This window comes from Marmota monax, unplaced genomic scaffold, assembly GCF_021218885.2.
Source record: "Marmota monax isolate L192 unplaced genomic scaffold, Marmota_monax_Labrador192_F-V1.1 WCK01_AAM20220418_F8-fsc00222, whole genome shotgun sequence".
Taxonomy (NCBI): domain Eukaryota; kingdom Metazoa; phylum Chordata; class Mammalia; order Rodentia; family Sciuridae; genus Marmota; species Marmota monax.
Genome location: NW_026694968.1, coordinates 1736786 through 1762588, shown reverse-complemented (window position 1 = coordinate 1762588; position 25803 = coordinate 1736786). Strand labels below are relative to the sequence as shown.

Sequence of the window (25803 nt, the reverse complement as noted above, 5' to 3'; positions counted from 1 at the left end):
GGGTGAAGTTTGGAATTTTTAAGTTTGGCTTAAAAAATAACTGACTAATATGCCTTTCTTTTTCTTTTTGCCCTTTTATTTTCTCTCATAAGGGGTTTGTCAACAAGCTGGATGAATTTATTCATTGGTTAAATGAAGCCATGGAAACCACTGAGAATTGGACTCCCCCTAAAGCAGAGACGGATGGCCTCAAACTGTACCTGGAGACACACTTGGTAGGCAAGATTGTATTGTTCTTATTATCAGTAATTGAAGGACGTTAATGTGCTGCTTGTTTGTCTATTTAAAACATCAGTTTTAGTTACCAATAGTCATTAAATGCTAGTGAAACCAAATTCTAATGGGGTAAACTACAAAAGCTGAAGATTTATAGGTGTTTCAAGTAATATTATGAAATTTAGAATTTTTAAAATTTTTTTCCAGAAGGGTAAATAACTATTTAAAAATACCTTAGAAAATTTTACTAGTGCCTTGCTCTCTCAAGTGACAATCAAAGGTTTTCCTCTTAAAAAAAATAGATTAATGAAAGACAATTTTGATGACCATTCTAAGCTTTCTAGAATTCTTGTAAAATTAATGAGCCTCTCATTATCAAGAGGATCTACTTTATCTGTTCTACACTGGGTTATTTTAATAAAATATTTAAAACAATGATCTCCATCATTTTTGCTGCTATGTGGATTTTTCAGCAGATAATTAATACAACTGCATTATACCCGTCCCTGTGCACAGAGAAAACCATGGAGGAGAAGTGAAATACACTTGGATGAATATGTTTCTGAGTATGTTAAAAGCAAGAATTATAGACTGGGGGACATTTGGTGAACCTCATGAGGTTTTTACTGAATGCTTCAAATGGCCGATATCAATTATGAAGGGGCGGAAACCAAGTAGTAGAGAGTGATAAAGCATGAAGAAAAAGCACGTTGTCACAGGAAATGAAAATCCAAGCTTTAAGGGTCTCATCTTCATTCCCCTCACTGATAGCATAAAATTGACAAAGGCAATGAACACGAATCCTTGGGTACTCAACTGTGGGGTTGATTTTCTGCCCCTCTTACAAAGTCAGAATTTGGATTGGGTGAACACAGTGTGGGAGTCCTACATATGTGTGTGTTCACAGGGCTGCAGAACTGCTGTCTGTGATGTTAAGTGGGAGACAGAAGGGAGAGACTGTGAGAGGGAGAAAAGAGAGGAGAGCAAGAGAAAGAAAATGTCTTAGTGTTTATGTGTTTGTGTTTTGCAGCATGTTTATATTGTTGCAAGAAAGCCTCAAAATCCTCTTGCTGCATGCAGATAGCTGTATGGATGATAAAAATGACAAAATGTGTGGCAGAGGATGAGCATATTGCTTCCCTTTTTGGAGACCTGAGTTGATAGTGTGTAAAAATGCCAGTGACCCCAACTGCCTCTCTTGTACATGTATTTTTAAATAGTGCCCTTAGTATTCAATTCCCTGTTGAGTACAGTTCCAATTTTTTTTTTTAAAAAAAGAGGGCATTTCATAATAGCAAGATAAAGATATTCAGTGCTTTATAATGTAAATTGTATTAATTAGAATGTCAACTTTTCACTGGCATTGTTCTGACAGAAATTCTAATCTGTGTTTAAACAGGAGTATATGAACTTTATTTCACATTAAGTGTGCTGTCTTAATTTTCTTGATTTAATATTTTATGGAAAACACACATTTAGTTTTTGAGGTCCCAGAGGGCATGGGGGCATAAAGAGCACTTTAACTCTAGGTTACTTATTGAAAGCCAGGCTAGGAGAGGCTGAGCCAAGAGCTCCTTCTGCTTTAGGAGTTGAGTGATACACCCCTTTAAACCAGTGTGTGCTCCCATTCTCAACTCCAGTACTCCAGAGATCCTTATTTGGTATCCTTGTGTTAGACTCTGTTTCATTCTATCCCAAAGCTGTCCACTAGAATTGTCTGTGATGCGGGATTATTTTATATCGCACTGTCCTGTACAGGTACCTCTAGCTACATGCGTCTGCTGTGAGCTTGAAATGTGACTAGTGCACCTGAGGAAATGAATTTTTAATTTTAGTTGACTACATTTGAATTTAAATTGCCACATGCCTAGTGACTACTGTTATTCTATCTATCCTTATAAATTGCAGCATGTTTTAAGGTGAGTTATAGGCATCTGTATCTGCCTCATAATGACATTCTCATCCAAAACGTGAAAATCATTATTTACTTTGCTATGGATCGCTATACTGGAGAAACATAGCAGAAGATCCTTCTTAAGATAGTTCTCTTCAGAATAGCCTTGTTTCTGCCTAATGATTGAACACTTTCTTTGACGAGTTTTCTCCTTGATCATTTCTGATTATGTTGGTGGGAATAGAGACAATTTAGGAATATCTTCTCTTCCTTGGCTTTTCAAATAGTAAGAGACTATGACCACTGGATATTAAGTCACAATCACAAATTTCACTTTTGAAATTATGAATAACAATGCCTGACAGTTGCTAAAGCCCTAGAGTGTGTGGACTGCTACTAAGTAACACTTAAGGACAGTCATGGGCTAGGATGTATCTCAGTGGTAGAGCACCCGCCTAGCATACAACAGCCTCTGGGTTTGATCCCCAGAACTGCCAAAAAAAAAAAATCATTAATAGTTACTGTTCATGCTGTTAATTACTCTAGACATAGCCTGTGGCTCAAAAATCCTTCAAACAGACTAAGTTTTTCTGTCTCTGTGTGTCTATATTGTCCTTCTGACCATTATTGTCATTTATATTTTTATTGCATATCCTTGCTGTCATGCTGAATTAATATTGTTATTCTCAAAGAGAAGGCAAAGAAAGTTTACCTTCCCTTAAAAGCAAATATATAAGTAAGCCTAGAGATTTATATTCCTTACATCCTATGTAAATGACTTTTGCTTCTAACAAGTGGGTAAGTGGTATTTGCAAGGTTATCCAATAGTAGAGATAGCTACACGTTTATTTAAATGACTTTATAGATTCTATAACTTAACATTAAATGAAGAGAGGCACAATCCCATAGAGTGGGAATCTACCCTAGTATAATAGCTGGCACCCTGTAATATTAATTGTAAAGAAAAACAAATATAAAAATCATAACAAAAGTTGTACATTTATATTTTGATATTTGATTCAATTATTTTCCATGATGGTAACCAAGGGTTTTCACCAACACAAATCAATTAAAGCTTTATAATAATTTTATGAGAGATATGAAGGAGCTTTATTTTAACAGTAAGAAATACTGTGAAATTGCAATTATACATCAATGATTTTCCATGATAATTAATCTTCTGCTTGAAACCTGGCTGCTCCTTTCAAAACTGTAATTCCTATCTTCTTAGAAAATGACATTTCAAGAAAATGTCATTTTGGAAGTGTATTTTGGGGGGTATCGAACAATCCTTCTTTGAAAATTACTTCTAAAATAGCATTATATTGGTCTATTCTTGAATAGACTCAGTTCTCTGTTTCTTCCCTCACCTCTGTCTTTCTACTACTTTTAAAAACAGCTTTATGGAGGTACAATTGTCATAAATGGTATACTTTTAAGTATACAATATTATGTTTTGACAACCTGCAAATCATATATGCCCATGAAATCATTACTATAATCAAGGTAATGAACACACTCATACACCCACAAAAGATTCTTCATGACTCTTTGTAATTCCTCTCTCCTTCACTTTCCATTCCTCAGCAATCACTGATCTGCTTTATATCACTATTGGATTTGTATTTTCTAGAATTTTATGTGAGTGAAACAAACATATGCATTCTTTTTGAAGGGAAGAGGTCTGGTTTCCTTCGTTCAACATACTTATTTTGAGATATGTTGTGTTTCTCTTGTCAGTTGCATTCCTTTTTATTGCTGAGTAGTAGTCCATTACATGGATGTACAATGGTGTATCTATTCACATGCTGATGGATGTTTAAGCTGTTTTCCCCACAATCTTTTTGACTGATCACATTTGAGCAGAACTATCTTTAGATTTTTTTCTCTTAAGAGAGTTTATTAATTTTTATCTTTTAAGAGGATCTTCAGAATTAGAGTGCTTAAGAGCAAAGCAGCAGATCAGGCCAGCAATCACCTTTCTAGAGCTTCCATTTCATATCCATTTGCTCCTGAATTGATAATTCTGATCTCCCAAATTGTTTTCACACATGCCTTGCTCACCCAATGACCACTAGAGCATATACAATCAGTCCCTGGAAAACAAATCAAAAATTCACTTACCTAGAGCCAATCAGAGTGTCTGGTGAGAGAAAGTGAAGTCAAATCAACAACAGACAGTTGTGCCAAGATTTAGGAAAAAAAAAAAAAAACAAAAAACAAAAAACAACCACAGGGCCCCTCTTAAACTTGGGGAGTAAATTTTTATAGGCAGCATATGTTTTAATAGGCAAACTTTAACCAACCACATAGAATTAGTCTTAGAGAAACCACATTATTAATGGAGTTTGATGAATGAGAAAAGTGGAAGGAAATGTGACTATGAATTCCAGTTTATCTATTTCAAGCAACTGTGATTGCCAGGAAGTTATTTAGTTGTTAGGAATACATGGTAAATAAACTTAGTTTCTTTCTTTCAGGGATTTTTAATCTAAGGCAGGAAATCATAGATCATATGTATATAGACCCTTTAATTGCTAATATAATATTCTGTTCAGGACTTTTTGTAGGATAAATGAAGCACTCTTAGGAGTATGGAGGAAATTTTTTATTTGTTATTCCTGGGAATAGAGAAGATTCAAAGAGTAGTTTGATGTAGACCTCAAAGGACATGTAAAATTTTGGTAGGTAGAGACAGGAGGAGAGAAAATGGGAGGAAATTTTATAGGCTAGGTGAGGTAGGTGTGTTGAGCCATCTGGTGTGACCTGGACTAGGTTGGAATCTTGCAGGTTGGGGCTGATGGTAAAGGAAATTGAATGATTTTTTCACAGATTGAGTTTTTATCTGGAGGAAATAGGGACTCACTGAAGGTCTGTTTTATTGTAAAACAGGAGAGTGACATGAATCAACCATAAATGCTATGGGAATAAAATCAGCTTGGCATAATTAACTAGGTGAAGTTCAGGGCTTAAAAGAGAATAATTATGGACATGATAGAAAATGGATTTGAGTATAGTATTTGATGTACTAGTACAGGTAGACAGTTTTCAGTTTTAAAAATGTTTTTTGACTGACTGTGTGTAGATATGACAGTAGAATTCAAAGAGTAAATAAAGCAAAGCAGTAAGATGTTGAAGGTCAGTCTCCCCCTTAACCATGTTCTCTCAGGTACCAGTTCTCCCTTGAAGCAACCACTACTCCTTATTTCTTTATATCATTTCAAAGTTTTTCCAAGTATTTAAAAATAAATGCATATATGTTCTTTGTTCCCTCAGTTAATATTAGCAGTAGTGAAAACTCAGTAAACATAGAACTACCTCCTTTTGAATGGCTGTACATTATTCCCTTTTATGAATATGTCATAACTTATTTAAGCAATCTTTTATGCTAGAAATTTAGGTTGTTTTTGTAATCTTTTTTCCTATTACAAATGATGCTTTAGTGCATATGCTTTGAAATTCATCATCTTACATAGTATACATATACCCTTAGAATACTGTACATGTGAAATTTCTGGATGAAACATTATGCACATATCCATTCATCTACTGAAGGGCATCTAGGTTGGTTCTACAGTTTAACTATTGTGAGTTGTGCTACTAAAAACATTGATGTGGCTATGTCCCTGTAGTATGCTGTTTTTAAGTCCTTTGGCTATAGACTGAAGAGAGGGATAGCTGGGTCAAATGGTGGTTCCATTCCCAATTTTCCAAGGAATCTCCATACTGCTTTCCAGATTGGCTGCACCAATATGCAGTCCTACCAGCAGTGTGTAAGTGTACCTTTTCCCCCACATCCTTGCCAACACTTATTGTTGTTTGTCTTCATAATAGCTGCCATTCTGACTGGAGTGAGATGAAATCTTAGAGTTGTTTTGATTTGCATTTCTCTAATTGCTAGTGATGATGAAATTAAAAAATTCAAAAAACGTGACATATATATATATATATATATATTACTCAGCAAAAAAATAGAATAAAACCCTGGCATTTGCAGGAAAATCGAGTTAGAAAAGATAAAGCTAAGTGAAGTTAACCAATCCCAAAAAACCAAATGCCGAATATTTTCTCTGATATAAGGAGGCTGATTCATAGTGGGTAGGGAGGGGGAGCATGGGAGGAACAGACAAACTCTAGATAGGGCAGAGGGGTGGGAGGGTAAGGGAGGGGGCATGGTATTAGAAATGATAGTGGAATGTGATGGACATCATTATCCAAAGTACATGTATGAAGACAGGAATTGGTGTGAATATACCTTGTATACAACCAGAGATATGAAAAATTTGTGCTCTATGTATAATATGAATTATAATGCATTCTTCTATCATATATAAATAAAAAATTAATAAAAATATTATGTACATTTAAAATTTTCATATTTTGCTAAACTCTGTGATAGAGATTATGTGAGTTTGTACTCAGCATTGCATGAGAATGTCTGTTGCTGCACATTCTTGCTATCCAAAGTATTGGTTGAACTTAGTTACCATGATAGTTAAAAATGGCATCTTATTGAATTTTAAACAGTGTGTATTTCTTATGTTTTAAATAGAGGTGAGTATCTCTTCATATTTTTAGGAGTCACATGCATTTCCTTTTTGAAGACTATCTGCTCATTTTATGAACCCATTTGTTTGTTCTTTGGTCTTTTGTTTCCATATTTACAGGAACTTTTAAAATATTAATACTAATTAATCAACTGTCTATAATGTGAATAGAAATATTTTTAAAAGACATATTATAGTGGTTCTATTCTAAAAGAACACAGGTAGCTTAACAGTTTGAGGAATCCAGGGTTAGATAGATCTAAAAAGCCAGTCTGATAAACATGTAACAGGTTTCTACCCTTGGCAAAAGCACACTTGTATTCCAGTCCTGGAAAGAGCAGGAAAGTTTTCTTACTTACGTGTGGAAGAAACAAGCTTACAATGAGGGTGGCCATACTTGAATGAGTAGATTAAAGAATGATTGAGCGGTAGGAAATGTGGACAGCATGTGAGCCAATGTTAGGTGAGGAAAGTGAGAATAGGGAAACAGGGGCAAATTAGAGAAGGTGACAAATCAGACAAGTCAACACCTCTCTTTTTGAGGCCACTCTTATCTGGTGAGAAATATCATGACCAACATGTATTCCATTTTCCCTTGTCTCCTCCAAAGCTGCTAATGCCCACTGCCCTGCATTGGACATTAGTTTGGGTAAGATTTGTATGTAGCTAAGAATATAGTCGTCGCTGAGAGCTGCAGTGGGTGTGGAGTGGGACTGAGGCTCAAGAGCAGTTCTAGGGAGTGAGTGTGTGAAACCAGGTGGTGTGAACATTACCAATAGTATTTTCATGGAAAAGAAGGGGCAGATGTCCTTAGAGTACAGTGAGTACAAAGGGGCATGTGTTTAAGGTGGAGAAAACTTTTTCTTTCATAAAACTACTGAAATTATTTGATTCCAGTTAAAGAAAAACATTACATTCTACTCACTAAAAACACACACAAAAAATAAAACCATATAAAAGAGCATAAAATTAGAAGTAAAAGCTTTACCCTCCCTAAGGGTAAAAGCTTTACCCTCCCCTGGGTAGCGAATGTAAACAATTTTGAACCTTTTTATGTAAAAGCATACATTTCAAGGATTTTTAAATTTATTTTAGATGTACTATTCAACAGTTTGCTTTCTGAACCTAAGAATATCTCAAATATCTTTCCATAAGAATATGATGATCTGTATGTTTTAGAAGTTCTTTAGTATTTTATTGTGTTGTTATTCTTAATTAATCGTTGTGTTAATTAACTTATTGTGTTATTCTTTCCTACAATGATGGGAATTTAAGCTTTCTACTTATTTATGACTTTGCAAGTAATACTCCATGAACATCCATATTAGTTTTATTATTTTTACACCATTTGAGAGTCTGCTCTTGATCCTGTTAGTGTCTGTCTATAGCAACAACTCAGGGACTCCATGCAATGAGAGTCTGTCACACTCTGTAGACAACTATTACTCCATGTCCTTAAAAGTGAGTAGGATCCACATTTGTATGTGTATGTGTTTTGGTCCATGTTTACAGGGGTGGACTTGTAAAAGCACACCTCTGAACTTTTTTGTTCATTTTAGGATTAATACCTGCAATTTGAGTTGGTTGCCACAGGGTGGCAGCGCAGCACAAAAATCCATTATTTTTGTACCCATGAAGTGTTTGACAATTTTTCCTTATTGTGTTATTACCCTGAGTATTTATTTTTTTTTAAAGGCCTGGCTAACAAAATTCTCAGCAAAAAATATTTGTGCACAATTGTCATCCAATATAGATATTTATATTACATTTATGATTAAATAATTTTCATATGTATCATTAACAAAAAAATACTTCTCACAGAATTTTTAGCCATATAAGAAAACTTTCAAAAATACTTGAGGCTGTTTTCTTTTGTGTATCCTTCTGTCTTCACTTTTGCTCCATGTTTCATTGCTTGAAGTTAAGAGATGATACAGTTTTCTTTTTTCCACTTCCTGGTGCCCACCTCTCTCACCTCCCTTTCCCTGATGAGATGATAGACAAGCATGGCCTAAGCAAGTTGAGCTTCGCAAGAACAGCAGTAGCCATATGCATGGTGCTACTCGGCTACTGTAAGACAGTCAGACTTCAAAAGCCAGAGTTGTGTGGCCAACCTGCCTTCCACCTCCCTCAGCCAACATGAGCAGGCTGGGGCCATCACAGGACCTTTAAAGTTCCATTTGCCAGGCTGGGGACATAGCTCAGTTGGTAGAGTGCTTGCCTCACATGCATAAGGCCCTGGGTTCAATCCCTAGCACCACAAAAAGTGTTAGTGAACTGTCTGTCCGCTTTGATTCCCATGAGTTTAAGGTGAGAGTTTTGAAGGGAACAGCAATATTACTTTTCTTTAGGGAATTTGAAATACTGAACCCACAGCCTTGAGTTATTAGCTTTGGTGGATAGAGATAGAAGGGTCTGTCAGGAATTTATAGCATGCATGCATTTTGAGACTGATGTGTTGGGAGAGGTGGGGAGTGGGTGTGGCAGAAAGCTCTTTTTGGACATGTGAAAGTCCTAGACCACTTACCTTTGCTCATGTAATCAATTCTGTACATCTAGGAGACAAATAGTATTATTTTTCCATTTCTTTAAAAAAGGATCCCTGCACTGCTTTAAGCACCTCAGAAATTCATTTTCTACCTGAGTTTAAGGACTGTTGGGCCATAACATCCAGCAGTTTTAATCGTTTGAAAATTATTGGTGCCCAGACAGTTTACTGATATATAGCTTTATGTTTTTTTTTTTTTTTTTTTTTTTAAGGAATTAATGACTTTGTTTTGCACTGGGGATTAAACCCAGGGGCACTTTACTGCTGAGCTACATCCTCAGACCTTTTTATTTTTTATCTTGAGACAGGATCTCCCTAAGTTGTTGAGGTTCTCACTGAGTTATTGAGGGTGGCCTCAAATTTGCAATCCTCTTGCCTCAGGCTCCTGAGTTCCTGGAGTGATGACTTTTTAACTAGATGCCAGGGAAATACTATATTTATTAAACACTTCCTAATTAGGGCAATGGTATATTAAGCCTTGAAAAAGTTTGCAAATGAGCCTTGTACTAGGTGCTCATGCACAGGCCAGAGAATGTTGTGTTTGGACAAGAAAGTCACATGAGCTAGGTACAGTCACCTTCTATCTTTCATCCTGTGTACCCCATGCACAGATCCTGGTTATCCACTGTGTTACCTGGAATTTTAAAATCTTAAAATAATTTACCCGGTAAATAAGTAGAAATCTCAGATCTTTACATTAGCCAGAAAAAATGCCTGTCATATTTACTTAGGGTTGTTGTGAAGATCAAATGAACATGTTGAATGTGAAGATGCTTTTATTTTTTCATTTTAGGAAGTTGTATACTCTTCTTTGGATACCTGAGAATATGTGATATGAGAAGCTCAGGTATTCTTAGAGAAGTTGAAATCCTCCCCACCTCCCCACTCACCCCTCAACTGTTCTCTCGTAGCTGTCATGACTTGAGGGAAAGCTTATGTCTCTTTGGTTCTCCTCTGACACCCAGACTTGCTCATACATAGTAGATACTAAAAAAATATGCTAAAATGAATGAATGAACACTTGTAAAAGCAACATTATAACCACTACAGCAGCAAATTCTAACTAATGTTATAAATCATAAAAGGATAACCAAGTATATCTGTAAGTTATTTTCTCTAATATTTACAAACCAAAGTGATCTGATCACTGGGCTTTCTGGATACTGTCTGGTAGTTGTGACAAGAAAAATACCTATAAAAGGGGATCAAGAGGGAGGAAAGAAGGGAGGGCATGGAAAAATAGTGGGAAATTAAATCTGCCATATTATGCTGGGTCCATGTATGAATATACTACAATGAATCATACATATAATGTAATAATAATAATAATGGGAGGGAGATCAGTAGAGTAGAGCAGGTGGATGGGGGAAGGAAGAGGGGAGGGAAGGGGAAGTACTGGGGAATGAGTCTGATCAAATTATGTTATGTATATGTATGAATATGGCATAAGGAATACCACTATTATATATAATTATAATACACTGATAAATAAAAAAGAAAAACCTATAGAGAAAAAATGGGAATTTTTTCTTCAGTTTTTTGGGATATAATTAATCCTCTTTAGTAAACATACACACATACACACACACACACACACACACAACATTAATACAGATATTACAAGGGTTAATACAATTCCACAGGTTAATGTTTCAAAATATGAAGACTATATGACTAGACAGGATGTTAATGACTTGACATTACGAAATTTATTAAATTTATTTTTAAAGTGGTTTGGTTCTCCCTCTCAGATGCATGAAGCTTGTGGGAGTTGGAATAGATCTGCCCCAGGCTGCCAAACAAAATTTTAATAGAACTAGAGTCCTTCAGGGATTGTCCTAAATCCACATAATATTCTTAAGTCCTGGTGTTTGCACTGGGACCTGTATATTAGCAGATGTACATGTGAATAATATACTTATATCCATCCATCACCCTGGTGACTCCACATCTGTAGGGGCTGCTGCACATCAATTATTCCACCTCAGGGGGTAGAGAGATATTTGGGCCAGCATTGACCTCCTTTTCAATCAAGGCCTCTGAGCAGTATGTTCGGGAAGTCAAATGGTCCCTTTAGACAGAACCTCTGTTTGCGAATTCATTTGGCCTAATGTGGCCATGCTGAGAAGTCAATGTGATTACCTGTGTCAGGTGTGGAGGCGGCATCCAGAGAAGCAGATGAAAATTCCGTCACTCAGAGCCACCATCAGCATTCAATATCTCTCTCATCTATCTAAATCTTGCATAAGATATTAGCCAGTCTATCAGAAAAGAATGTCAGCCTCAGTAAGATGCATCTACTTTTCACACATAAAATCAACTATTTGAAATAAATTATAAGTTGCTCAAAGAGCTAAATTCACTTCAAATGCCTGGAATAATTTTTATTATCTGAGATTTCAGGAAGAAAGAATTATTTCCTAGAAATAATGAGTAGTTTTGTTTTTTATGTCTTTGTGTCTTTGTTTTAAAGAAAAACAGAGATTTTATGATGTGAATCTTTTTAATAAAAAATTTGGAACTTCTTTTTCAAGCATACAGAGTTCTTTGAATTTTTTTAAGCTTCTAAGATTGTACCTGGAGGTGTGTTACAGATTGTCATAACTGATAAATCAATGACAAATGTAGCCACTTCACTTCATTGGGAAAATACACAATTGTGGCAGTGGCTGACCATTTATTTAATTATGTGGTAAGTACCATATGATGAGTGGGTAAAGTTAAATTGATGATTTGGGCTATCTCAGCCAGGGTATAGTTTACATGGCAATTAACGCTGGGATCATCTAAGTGTAATTGGCAAGTAATTTTGTAAGCGAAGGAACATGACAGCTCATTTACATGGTGTTCAATGAGTAAAATTTGGGGACATTTATCAACCACTTCTAAGTGAAGGATGATTGCACCAATATCTCCCAAAATGCTGTAGGCTGTTTGAAAATTATGTGGAACGTTTTGGTACAAATCTACATGTATTAACTCCCCTGACCATTTGTTAGCTGTATGCTATGTGTCAGGCACTGTCCTCGGCACTGAGGATACCTACCAAAAATGAGTGAAAACACAGTTCTATTTTCAAGAAATTCAAATGTGGGAAGTAGATGTATCTATCAATAACTTGAATACAACATAGTACTTGGAGGTTTGAGCTCTACAGAGGTACTATGGATGTCACAGGAAGGGAAGTTGGTAGAGTAAAAGACTGTCAGGGAAAACTTCCTAAAGGATGACACCTGAGATGAGTTTTAAAAGACATGAAGGACAGGGAAGGGTTTGCCAGACAGAAGCGTAGCATGAAAAGAATCTTGGAGGAACAACTCAGCTTGTGTGAGATGGAAACTTCAAGCAGTTTAGGAACATTGCAAGGCAGGTCAGGTATGCAGAACTGACCTGGTGAGGAACCTCAAGGGTCCGTTGGTGATGCTAGGGGCCTGGACCTTGTTCCATAGTCTTGGAAAACCACTGGAGAGTCTTAAGAAGGGAGTCTTTGTCAGATTTGTTTGGCAGACAGATCATTTTGTGAATAAGAACAATTATTGTGCTTCTACAATGTGTCAGGCTCTCTCCTATTCATGGATAGAAAAATATAATTATATATAGTTTGCCCAGGGTTACATGGTGATGATGGAAGAGCCAGGATTTGAATCCACCCTGGCTAACTCCAGAGTCCTTGCTTGTCACCTGCACACATCTCATATCAAAACTCCCTTGACACAACTGACTACAATTCAATTTCTTTGACCCCTCCCCCACTCACTCACTAGACTGTGAATTCTGTGAGGGCAGGGACCACATTCATCTTGTCCACAGTCATAGCCTTCAAGCTTTCTATAGTGTCTAGGTCTCCATAGGCATGCAAAAAATAAGGAATGAGTGTAGTTTTGAGGGGACCATGATTGGGGCTGTCATAGTCCCCCTAATAAGGAATGTTGATGAGTCTAAGGCACTGTTGGTCAATATGGAGAGGTTAGGATGGAGAAACAAATTGGCTGGGCTTGGTGATTGATTGGACATGCAGATCTTGTTGGCATATTCTCTCAGTGCTTTTGATTTCCAGTCCCTATACTGGAGAGATGATTTGGCAATAGAATCTGAAGAAGAGGGAAACTCATGCTGCACTTCACAGAGATTTTAAAATCCTGAGAAGAAGTGCTGTAGATCCACAATGAAAAGTTAGAAGATACTTCCCTGGAGATGGTTAAAAATAGAAGGGGACACATCTGCCTGGGATGGTTGAGGGATGGAGCTGCCCTGGGGTAGATGAGTGGTTAGATGGCCTTTGTGATTCTTCCCTCTTTGAAAATTCTCTGGTTTAAAATAAATAAAAATTCTCTCAAGTTGCCTATCTTAAACTACCTAGATTTAAGAAGATAAAAATCAAAACATCTAAGTACTGGAAAATATTGAGTCCAAATGCCTGGATTATAGATAAGTAGCCCAGAGGGTTAAATGACTTGTCCAAGGACACACTTTAGAGGGAAAGGAAGACCCAGATCATTGGCTTCTCAGCCTGGGCATGTGCTTCCTCATGTCTCAGATAATGGCATTTATGTTTGGGGTGTCTCCTGTGAGCAGCCTGTGTTGGATGGAAAAGAAAGCAAATGAGACTTGGTATTAGTCCTTGGGCACTTCAGAGGGCCTCAAAAATACAGGACATAAAGTATCAACTACTACCTAGAACACTTGAAAAACAGGGAAAATGAATGAATTTTTATAATGAGTTTTTTAAAGCCTTATTCATTGCCTTGCACTGTTTCAATACTTCACATTCATTGTCTCTAATTCTCACAATAACTAGAAGTCAGTAATGTTTCCATTTTATGTTTCAGAAAAGTAAAGCACTTAGATCTGGCTTTGTAAGAACAGATCATGATAACTCTAAGTCTGCTCTTGAACAAAGGATGTCAAGATTCTATATGTTTCTGTATCTTTTTCCATGTACTGGGACTACTTACATAGCTAGAATTGTATTGTTGATACTTTTTTTTTTATATTGGGGAGATTAAATGCGAGGATGTTTTATCACTAAGCTATATCCCCAGCCCTTTCTATTTTTCATTTAGAGACATGATCTTACTGAGTTGCTGAGGCTGACCTGGAACTTGCAGTCCTCCTGCCTTGGCCTCCTGTCTCTGGGATTAGAGACATGCACTATAGCACCCAGCTGTTAATACAGTTTTGAATTTTCATTTTTTGCTTGTAGCATGTTCTACACATTTGCCATATGATTGCTTATTCTTCATTTTAATGGCTATATAATGTTGTGTTGAGTTTTCAGAAGGTTCTTAAATAAGTATTTACTCACAGAAATTGTCCAGTTATTGGTACACATGGCATTTTGCAGGTGTATTTTATGTTTTGAGGACCAAGACAGCTGACCATTTTCCATGGATGGCATTATGGGGTGGAGAAGAAAAACTGTCAGCCTCTGCATCATGATCATGGCTCCTTTCCTACCAGGAGCCTATCTGAAAATGTAGAGTTGTGCTGGGCACAGCTCAAAGTAGAGCAGGGCAGAGATGGCCTGAGGAAGGTAGCAGGTGGCTTTTCAAGCCTTGCCTTTTCTGACTGGACATACATTCTTCCCCCTGCCCTTGTAAAAAAGACATGTTTTCATTTTCTTAGGGTAGCGAAAATCTTTTGTGTGAAGAAAAAGTGTCATCAAGTGTCTTATTCATCAGCATATATACCATCTCTTTAAAATGACAGTGGGAGTAAAAGTTCATCAGTTCAATATGTCTTTCACATTTGGAGACTCCTGACTAATAACCTCTGATATTTATCATCAGAACAGCCAAAGAACTAAATTCTGGCACACGCTGTTCTCACGCACCAAGTAAAACCTAAAAAGACAGAAGATTTTCTTCATTTTTTCATTCTTCCATTCATTTAAAAAAAGGCATATCTTTTTTTAATTATAAAAATGATCATGCAGATACATCTGGCCTGTATTATCACAGCAGCCTCCTAAATGGCCTTCTTGTCTTCAGTTTGCCTTTTTAAAATCAAGTCTCTATGCAACAGCCAGAAAGATCTTTTTGGATCATAGATCTGCATTGGTCACTCTCTCACATCACTGCCATATTTTTCCATGGTTCTAGAAGGCAAGTCCTTTGTAGCTACAGCTGCTGTCTCTCCTGCCTCCCTGCTTCCCTACTTCATGCTATACCAAAGGGTGTCCCTAGATCCAGGTACAAATCAGTTTATTCTTTACAAGCTCCTGCCAAGCTCTGCTAAATCTGGACCCTAGCATGGACCCCTATGACACCTATCACTTATCACTCTCATATGGAATGCAGCCCACAGTCTTGTTTTTGCTTGACTGGCATAATTCTTAAATTAAAAACAAACACACACACTCAAATCTCATCGAACAAGGCACATTATTGTTCAGTTTGCTTAAGACTCCATCAGTCTATATTATACACCAAATCCTAATTACACATTTATTCTGCGCTGGGTTGTATAAAAGATACTTGTGCTAATCTCTTCCCCACTGGACTAGACTGTAAGCTGGTTGAAGACCAGGATTACCAACTTTATTATCTTTATTATTGCTAACTTTTGTATCTGTAGACCTGACAGAGGCTGCTCAATAAATATTTATTGTGTGAATATCTGCCTTAAAAATATAAAATTAGGTCAGAAAGACTCAGTCTGTCTTCCTGTCTTCTCTGTTCACAATCATTACAAGACTTGTACAACTCTGGATCTGGCAGATATTAACAGTATTCCATAGGGGAATTGAAAGTCTGTGTTTATGATGTGATGCTGCTAAGATGGGACCACTTAGATAGGATGTTTAAACCTTTGTGATTATTCCTACCATTTCCAGAAAATCCATGTCTATTCTTATGATTCTTCATAAGTAACCATTCTTTGTGTTTTGTTATTGTTTCATTTCCATTAAGGTGTACATACCCTTAGTTTTAATTCATGTCTGTGTGACCATCACATTCCCATCAAACAGTGCCATTCAGAAATATGTATGTAAGCTCTGTGCTATGGAACATGCCTGTAATCTCAGCGGTTTGGGAGGCTGAGGCAGGAGGATTCTGAGTTCAAAACCAGCCTCAGCAAATTAGCGAGGCCCTACACAACTCAGCAAGACCCTGTCTCTAATAAAATACAAAAATAGAGCTGGGGATGTGGCTCAGTGGTTCAGTACTCCTGAGTTTAATCCCTGGTTACAAAAAAGAAAAAAAATGCATGTAATAGGATTAGATGTGTTATTTTATCTGCTTTGTAGGAGACCCTACAAAGTATAATCAGTAGGCATACCTGAATGTGGCTCCTGCCAAGAAGTAGTACATCCAAGATCTATATAAGCTGGTCATGCCAGAAATTATAGTAATGTAAATGCCCATTGGTTAACCTCTGATGTATCATCTTTTGGATAATCTAATATTTGTTTCTGCCATTGAATTTTTCTAGTTTTCTAGTTTTTCTCTTCTAGTCATTCAGTTACATGCTGCTTTAAAGACACTGAAAAAGATTTGGTGTCCCCTAGGACACAGATTACTCATATTTATGGAATTTCATATAATCAGTGACATAGGACCATGGTACCTGCCTGTGGCAATGTTCTTACTGTAAATCAAGTCTCCAGAGAATGCCCCACATTTTTAGGGAGTGGTATAGATGTTGCAGAAAGAATATACACCATATGTCGTTTCTGAGGAAATGTGTTAGTAACCCAAGAATGGAAATGTGTCCAAATATCAAATTTAGGAAAAGAAAGCATGTTTATCTCCGCTTCCTTCTCTAAGGAAGAGGTAGGGGCAAAATATGAGAGCTTATTACAGAATCCTTTAGCAGCCAGAAATTTCATTGACAATTTTGTTAATGTATCTACTTGGCTGCTTTCTCAGAGGCCTATTGTGAATTCCTTAGTTTATATTAATAGTTAATGGGTGCACCTGAAAAATCAAGCAATATTGTACCATTTGGGTAATAGTTATGTTAGATGGTTTTTTTATACAGCGTCAAGCTTATCAGACTCTCTTTTTCCTAATAATGAATATCTCATCTTTTCCAATTTCCTAATCAAATGCTTCCACATCATCTTGAAACACAGCCAGATCCAGCTGTATCTGTTCTATACTCTTGGCTTCAATTATATCGAATTATCCAGTCTGCTTAGAGGTCCTAAGGTTCTCTTTTGCTCTATGACATAGGCTTGACATACCCCTTCAAAAGCTCATGCTCACCAATCATTCAACACAAATCTATTGTAAGTAAACAGTCAATTATAGAGAGCATTAAGCCAACTTTACAGTTATGAAGAAATTTCTAGAATAGGTTCCCCCCTAAACTCTGGTGCTTTTCAGTTGATCTTAGGTATTTCTATTTTCCCTGTTCCTTCTTTCTGCAACATACACATTATTTATTCTTCATGGCATTGCTATAGCATTGATGATTTTCATGGCAGTGGCAAGAAGTAATACAGCCATGTTTTGACTGTATAATAATAAATATTTAATTTTTCACAGATATAATATTATTTACATTGACCAGAAACACTAGGCTTCCTATACATTGACTTATTTTATTTTATTCATTCAAATGCTGGCAGCTGAAAGACCAATACAAGGAATGGTGAATACCCTTTTGGTAAAGTTAATATTGTTACTTTTTGTCATATTTGGCTGATATATCACTGTATCTTACAACAGAAAGTCAGATGAAAGTTGATTCTTAACTTTTGAATTTTTTTAGTCAAAATTCTTATTTTTATACTTCAAGGCCTGATCTGCATGTCTCTATCCTTCATTTCCAGGTTCTTTTGATCATTCTTTCTGTCTTCTGCACTTTTTTTTTTTAAAAAAATAATTTTTAGCTGTAGATGGACACAATGTATTTATCTATCTATCTACCTATCTATCTATTTATTTATATGTGGTGCTAAGGATCGAACCTATGGCCTCATACATGCAAGACAAGCACTCTACCACTGAGCCACAACCCTAGCCCCTCTTCTGTACTTTTTAAAAATACCGTTTTCACCATGGTGAAAGGGAGAGCCCAAACTCACCATTAAGCATCCAAGTTGACTCAGGCTGCACTTTGTTTTCCTAGCAACACCTGCTGTGGCACTTTGATGCCTGAGGTCATGCTTTATACTACCCAAATCTCTATTGCCTGGCCTAGTGTCCATAGCAGTCACAGTGGTGGTTTCTAAGTGGTGACTGGATGAATACCTAATTTCACAATTTATGGTTGTTTACCTCTTCAATCTGAAACATATTCCAACCTGGACTGGATCATTTTGAACTTCTGTCAAATATTCTTTATACCAAGTACAATGCAGTATATACACTGTTATTCAATGAATGTTTGTGAGAACTAAACAGTTGTATATTTTGGAGCCCTCTCATGAAGAAGCCAAAATTTGGCACACAGTTATTTCAAATCTATGCTTGTTCCAATTAGTCAAGTCAAGGAATGAATTTTCACCCTGAAGACTAATCATTGATTCAACAAATTGGTTACTGTGATTATACTCTCTTGAACTTCCTGTGGCTGAAATGTTTTATGACCATTCCAGAGGTAGAGAAATATTTGGCAATCCATTTGTGTTTCTTAAAATATTTTATTTATTATTTTTTGTAGTGCTGGGGATCGAACCCAGGGCTTCAAACATGCTGGACAAGCATTGTACCACTGAGCTACATCCCCAGCCCTTAATATTTAAGTATAAACCTTCCTCTTTAGAGAGTATTATTGATCAAGTTCAACAGATGTTTACTATGCTTGCAAACAACTATCGAACACCTTGTATGTGACAGGAATGGAGATATATGTGAAAGTGGCAATTTTCATGTTACTTATAATTTGGTAGACAAAAATAGAAATAAACCCATATACTGTATGATAAATTCTACAGTAGAAGCAGGTATCAGGAGCAGATAAAAAAGGAATAATTAACTCTGCAGAGGTATTAAGGAAGCCTTCCTGCAAGAAATTACTCTTGAGAGCAGTTTCTGTCTTTTAGATGACTGTAATGAAGGGAAAATGCCCCTGATTTGCTTAATATATTTATTTACAAAGCAGTGTCATATTGTAAAGAATAAACTTTTAAAAATCAAAGATTTGAAAAGCATTTGACTCCTCAGTATGGCACCTAAATTCACCTCCATGTTCTGTGGTTTTGAAATATCTGAGGAACAGCTGAATCAAACCCTACTGTATTAATGAATTTATATATGCACACATAAGTCTAATATATTTCCTGCTGCCAATTTTTATGGTTTCATAAATAGGTCTATCACCAACATTTATTTTTAAAAAATGAAGAAAAGAGCTCATATATGTGAGTAGAAATTCAGTGTATTTTATAGAACACTGCTACTTCTTGATATAGCCTACGGGATGTGACTTTTCATAAAAGCCTAATGAATTTCTAGATTTGTCAGCTGTTTCCAAACAGATGCACTCTGCTAATCTAATGGAAACATTTTGAGCCCAGATCCCAAATATCAATAGCTTTTAGTATTGCAAATTAGTTTGTCTATTGGGTAAATTGGGCTGTGTGGTTCTTGATAAAAAGAAGCAAGTAATTTTGTATGGATGTTTTATGTGCAACTGTCTTTCCAGTGTTTGATGCTCATATTTTTCTTTGCAGAGTTTCAAGTTGAATGTAGACAGCCATTGTGCTCTCAAGGAAGCTGTGGAGGAGGAAGGACACCAACTTCTTGAGCTTATTGCATCCCACAAAGCAGGTAAATCCTCCTGAAATATTGCAAGTCTTTATGTCTCCAGACTATTAAGAATGAAGAAGCATTGCTGTAAATTACTGCATATATTCACTTCCTTATGTATTATTAATATTTACATTATCAGATTGACCTTCAAGATTTATAAATGTTTCATATACTGCATACAATGCTGTGATACTTATAAGATGAAATACTGCCTCCAAATGGTCTGTTCATTTTATTTTGGGCTTGCTGTTCGCCTGAGCTTCAATTGAAATCACATTCTTGAAAACTTCACATTGACATGCTTTTTGATGTAGGTGCTCTGGAAATAACATTAAGATAATGAATGAGAATTGTACGTATAGTTACAATGCATATGCGTTAGGGTGCTTATAGATATCATTACAGATATAAGGCAGGCAGTCTAGAGGTATCTGATTATTTCCCAGCCAATTCACACAGATGAACATTTTGTGTTCTTTGCTGGTCTTTGCATTAGCAGGATTTTGGGCCTTCAACCAATTCTTAGCCCAGTATTAATGTATTTAAGAGGAACAGATTACAAATAAAAAATCATTTTGTCATCATTTGCTATACTTATCCTGGTAGTAGAAGATCATAAGACAGGTTGAGTTACAGTTTGGCTCTTTGAGCTTACTACAGCTAAATAGGAAAAGCACAGCATTAATCGGATGTGTTAAAGACTGCTGTTTTACTTCAGGCCCATTTACTGTATTTCTCATTGAATTAACTTTACCTATTTCAATACATCTTTCTGATCATTATAATGCCCCTACACAGATACACAGGCCCTTTCATTTGAATGAGAAACTATAGTGTTAATAATCTTTATGCATTGTGATTTTTGTTCCACATGCCTTTTTTTTTTCAGTCAATAGCTGAATCTAAGTCTGTTTCCAAAGCATGTGGTTATTCTGTTTTTTATCCTTATATATTGTTTCAAAAATTGCCACTCTGTTTTCTGAGTGACAAGTGCTAATGTGGCAGGTGATGGCAAGGTCATTTAAAAACATGTATAGCATTTGAAATAGCCACCTAATTTACTACATAAAAAATAATAATGGGTAAAGATTTAATCAGATTCCCAACTTGTGCTTTCCTCTCTTTTTGGAGAAGGACTGAAGGACATGCTGCGGATGATTGCAAGTCAATGGAAGGAGTTGCAGAGGCAAATCAAACGGCAACACAGCTGGATTCTCAGAGCTCTGGATACCATCAAAGCAGAGATACTGGCTACTGATGTGTCTGTGGAGGATGAGGAAGGGACTGGAAGCCCCAAGGTAAGTGGCTTGAAGTTTGCCTTATTTCCTCTCATTTCTGTCTTCTTTTGAACTATGCACCACTGAAGTTTTCTTTCCACCCCTAAGGCTTTTCGTGTCTAGTGGGTAAACTTTATATATCTATCTCTCTATATATAAACAAAACGAAGTGGCTTGGTTTAAAACAATGAAAAAAAGGAGGGGGAAAAGCCTACAACTTTCAAGTTTTACAGGAAGAGGTCTTTTTGTAAAAAGTGGCAGGTTAGGAGGGGGACAGTACTTTAGGGGTGGGAGAAAAGGGGACATAAAACATTTAGTAAACAAAACATAAAGCATCTTTAACATGAATAATCAGAATGGTTTTAAATTGTTTTGTTGCAACTATAAATCACTATAATCAGTGCAATCACTCAGCTCTGACATCCATTAGCCGCTTGGTTACAGCAAATTAACAAAGAAGAGAGAAAGTGATTCATTATCTCATTCCTGTTAATGACTATCAGATGCATTGCCTAATTAGGGGATGGTCATTGTAGTGGGAAGAAGGTCATATGCTTTGCTACAAATCTTTTTGCTCTGAGTGTAAGTTCTCTATAATGGTGCATGCACCGAATACAACAAGTATTTTAAAAATGAGTATTGACATGTTTTGGTTATCCATTTTATATTTACAAAATAACCCATGCAGCGTATGCAACTGAACTTTAAATGAGACACCTTTCAGTACAGAGTGCTACTGTTCTAATGATATCTTTGGACTCACAATGTGGAAAATAATTTTATTCATTTGATATTTTTCTATAGTTTTGCCTTACTTTTGTATCTGTGTTTCCTAAGAGACTTCACATTGAAACATATCATAACAAGGAGGAAACAGATTTAAGAGTTCCTGGTTTCTTTTCCTGGCATGGACAAAGCAAGTAAATAATTATCAAATCACAGTTCTTCAGTATCCATGTGGATTGGCATTGTGCTAAATGTATACAGACCAAGTTAAACAAGCACTTTGCCCTGTTAGACTCAAATTCTTAAATGCAGACAGAGGAAAAACCAAAATCATCCCTGCAATGCTGAGACCCATGCAGCCAGTGAAAAGCTCAGGCGATTTACAGCTTTGGAACCTCAAACCACAACCTTTAGCTTATTTGTTGGAAGCAGAGGATGGAATGATGAGCTCAGTTTTACTTTAAGAAGGCTCCATGGAGGAGGTCACATTTCAGGAAATACTTGAAGGAAGGAAGAGAGGTGGCTTGGCACATGAGCACATACTTTAGGAAGTGATGTGATGAAAGGATCAAAGCCGCAACTAATAACGTGGAATGGAGAGTGTATTCAGCAAACTTGGAGTTATTTTAAGGAGCAGGCTACAGGGAGAAATTGTGCAAAGCTTTGGCTTTGTGGGGATGGGAATGGGAAGAAGGAAGATGAAAAAGGATACAACTGAAAACTTGGTTGTGTTTTATTTATTTAACAGAAAGGATACTGAGTACTTATTCTTTAAGGGCTGTCCTACATTAGGTACATTCTGTGTGCAAGACAATATTTTATATTCTATATTCTCTTATTTCATCATCTCAACAGAATTATATAACACAGTTCTACTATAATCCCCAGGGGAGAAAATGAAGGTACAAAGAGGTTAAGCAATTTGCTAGAGGACATATAGCTACTAAATAGCAAGACTAGGATTTGAATCTGTACCTTTTAATCCTAGAGTCCATGTTTGTTAGCACCTAGCACATTTTCTTTCACTGGTATTGCTCAAGGCCAACTGTGGTGCCAGGCATTAGGGTTGACTCAGGGCCTAACTCATGGAACTTACGGTGAAGTTGGAGAGACAGACTCTAATGTCATAATACATGCTTTGATAAGAGATTGGGGTGGGAGAAGTGATTTAGATCAGGGCATCAGAGAGGGCTTCTCTGAGAAAGTGACATCTGTGTGTTTACAGAAGGAGGAGTTAGGGGAAGCTGGGTGTTTCGTTATCAGGTAAGGGGAGGGTTTTGAAGAAATCAAGGAAATGACACCCAGTTGAGGTGTATAAAAACCTGTTCTGGATGTAGTGACCAATGGAGTGGGGCGAGTGAGAGCAGGGTGATGGATATGCCAACCTGGAACTCCTGAGATGGCAAAATCACCTAAATTCATAAAATCACTTTTTGACAATAGAGAACCCCAATCAACAGAGTCAGTTTGAAATAGACAGTTCTAAATCAGCTCATTTTATAGGGAGGTATTGAGAATGAAGAATATAACCTAGAGAAAAGTATTTTCACAATAGAGATGATGTTAGCATTTCTCAAAAAGAGTGACTGCTTGCCCACACCCCTCCTCAGACCAAATCAGACCCTCCGAGAGGGGCCCATGAATTGCATTTCAACTAGCTCCCAGAAAACCACTGAAATAGGCTGTAAGAAGGCCATTTTCCTGCAGAACTACACACAACATGAAAAAGAAAGAAGGTTTGTTGCATTGTTACTTATAATTATGAACAGTTTAGTATCAGCTGAAATGTTTTCAAAACTGGGAATGTTTAATTTATACTATATATTATTCTAATGAAAGATTTACATAGTTATTAAAAATGTTTTAGAAGAAATTTTTAAAAATTGGAAGACAGTACCTGGTGTGGTGACACATGCCTGTAATACCAACAGCTTGGGAGGCTGAGGCAGGAGGATCATAAGTTCAAAGACAGTCTTAGCAACTTAGTGAGACCTTGTCTCAAAATAAAGAGGGCAGTGGTTGAGTGCCCCTGAGTTCAATACCTGGCACACAAAAATAAATAAATAAATAGATCAGAAGAGACCTATAATATGCAGTTATATATTTTTTGATATATTTTTAAATATCTTTCAATTTTCCAAATCTCTACACTTGGCAAGAATTATTGTAAACCAGAAAATAAAGAATACATGTAAAATATAAATATTAATATGCTTTAAAGGGTAAATAGGTGATACTGAACTCAGGAGACTTATTAAGATATGAATTCAAATATAAGGAGGGAAAATAAATACATCTGGTTTTTAATGATTTGGGTGCCTCACTTCTTTAAACAATAACCACAATAATATGAAATTTATTTGAATCATTCCAAAAGTGAAAATGCCTGGAGTCATATCAGTTTACAAAGAATAATATACTTTTTTCTTATTGATAGCAGTTTTGTTCTGAAGCATTTTAATGTCACATTATCTGCACAATGTAGTATAGCTAAAAGCAGATACAAGAATAAGCTTTTTCTAGGCATCTATGGATGTGGAACCTGAGGGAGGCACTGAGAGTTTTGAGACTTTGACATGGAAAAGCCAGCAGAACTCTAGGCCTTCAACCTCCCAACTACTTCTCTCTTTCCTAGTCTGGGATAAATTTTCTCTGTTTAAATAAACACATACATATTGAAGGGTGAATGTAGAATCAATTTAAGACAAAAATATATTTCTCAACTTAAGCTTAGGAAACTATGGAGAAATCAGAATGATCATTCCTTGTTTAATGTTTATGAACTGCCTCTCTTAGTCTCTATCACAGTGATAGAGAGGCTCAAACTGTGAAGTCAAACTGCCTGGGTTCAATGACTGGCATTTACTATTTGGGTGTCCTTGGGGGAAGTTACTTCTCTATGTCTCAGGTTCCTCATTTGTAAAATAGAGGTAGTGATAATATTCACCTCAAAAGGTTGTCACTCAAATTGAAAAGAGCTGACATTCCTAATGTACTTAAAGCAGAACCTTGCATATAGTAAATCCTAAATAAGGGAAATGTAATATACAAGACTTTATATTCTAGTGATGGAGAAAGTAAGCAGATAATTATAATATATCTGGTAAAACTGGTACAAAGGGCTGTGAGTACACAGAGAAGGAAATAATTAACCTTTTCTGAGGATATTGAGGAAAGATTTGCAGAGGAGTTGATGTTTTGAAGGGTAGAAAGAGTTTTTGCTAAGGTGAAAATAATAGGCAAAAAAAAGAGCTTGTATAAAACCTACAGGTATAAAAATATATGTTATGTCCAGAACCCAGGACTGTGTCATAGATGATGGTTAGGCTGGCTTGCCATACTCTGCACTGAGCCTCACAACATGACCAAAAAAAAAAAAAAAAAAGATTTTTAATGATTGTTGATTCAAACAATAATCAACACAATCCAAGCCAGAGTGAGCTTTCCATATTGAATATATAGGTATATACACACACACTGTTAAAAAAGAAAAATTTCTTCCCATATCACACCAAATAGTACAAATTTAAATAGTTTACACTGAAGTTCTTTAAGACTAAAATCAGGATTTGGCTTCTTATCCATAATGTCAGTCCCCTTTCCATGATGTGACCTTGCACAGGTCATGTACAAATTGTGCCATGAAATGCATCTCCAAGTACAGCAGTTATGATCATCTATTTCATCTTAGACCTAAAAGAGGAACTGAAATTAAAACATAATAAAAATAACTCCAGAATTCATCTTAGGTTTACTTCAGAAGCTACTGGGAGCTTGAGAAGCATAATAGAAAATCTAAGGAATATATCTAGGGGGTATTTTTCTTTTTTACCTTGTTTGAGAGACTGCAGAAAAGGACTTGGTCTTAGAAATCTTGTAAAGAAGGAGGATA

General features: G+C 36.3%; 1 protein-coding gene across 5 annotated transcripts in view; it reads left to right on the top strand.

Annotated features, from left to right (window-relative positions):
- Akap6 (A-kinase anchoring protein 6) overlaps positions 1-25803 on the top strand; it is a 589717-nt gene that overhangs the window by 358042 nt on the left and 205872 nt on the right. For 4 of the 5 annotated variants that reach the window (XM_046427476.2, XM_058573661.1, XM_046427475.2 and 1 more), the window contains 3 exons: positions 93-215; positions 19830-19926; positions 21040-21206. In XM_046427476.2, the coding sequence (XP_046283432.1) occupies positions 93-215; positions 19830-19926; positions 21040-21206 (387 nt within the window). The remainder of the gene's footprint in view (positions 1-92; positions 216-19829; positions 19927-21039; positions 21207-25803) is intronic. The other variant, XM_046427478.2, reaches the window with a different exon arrangement.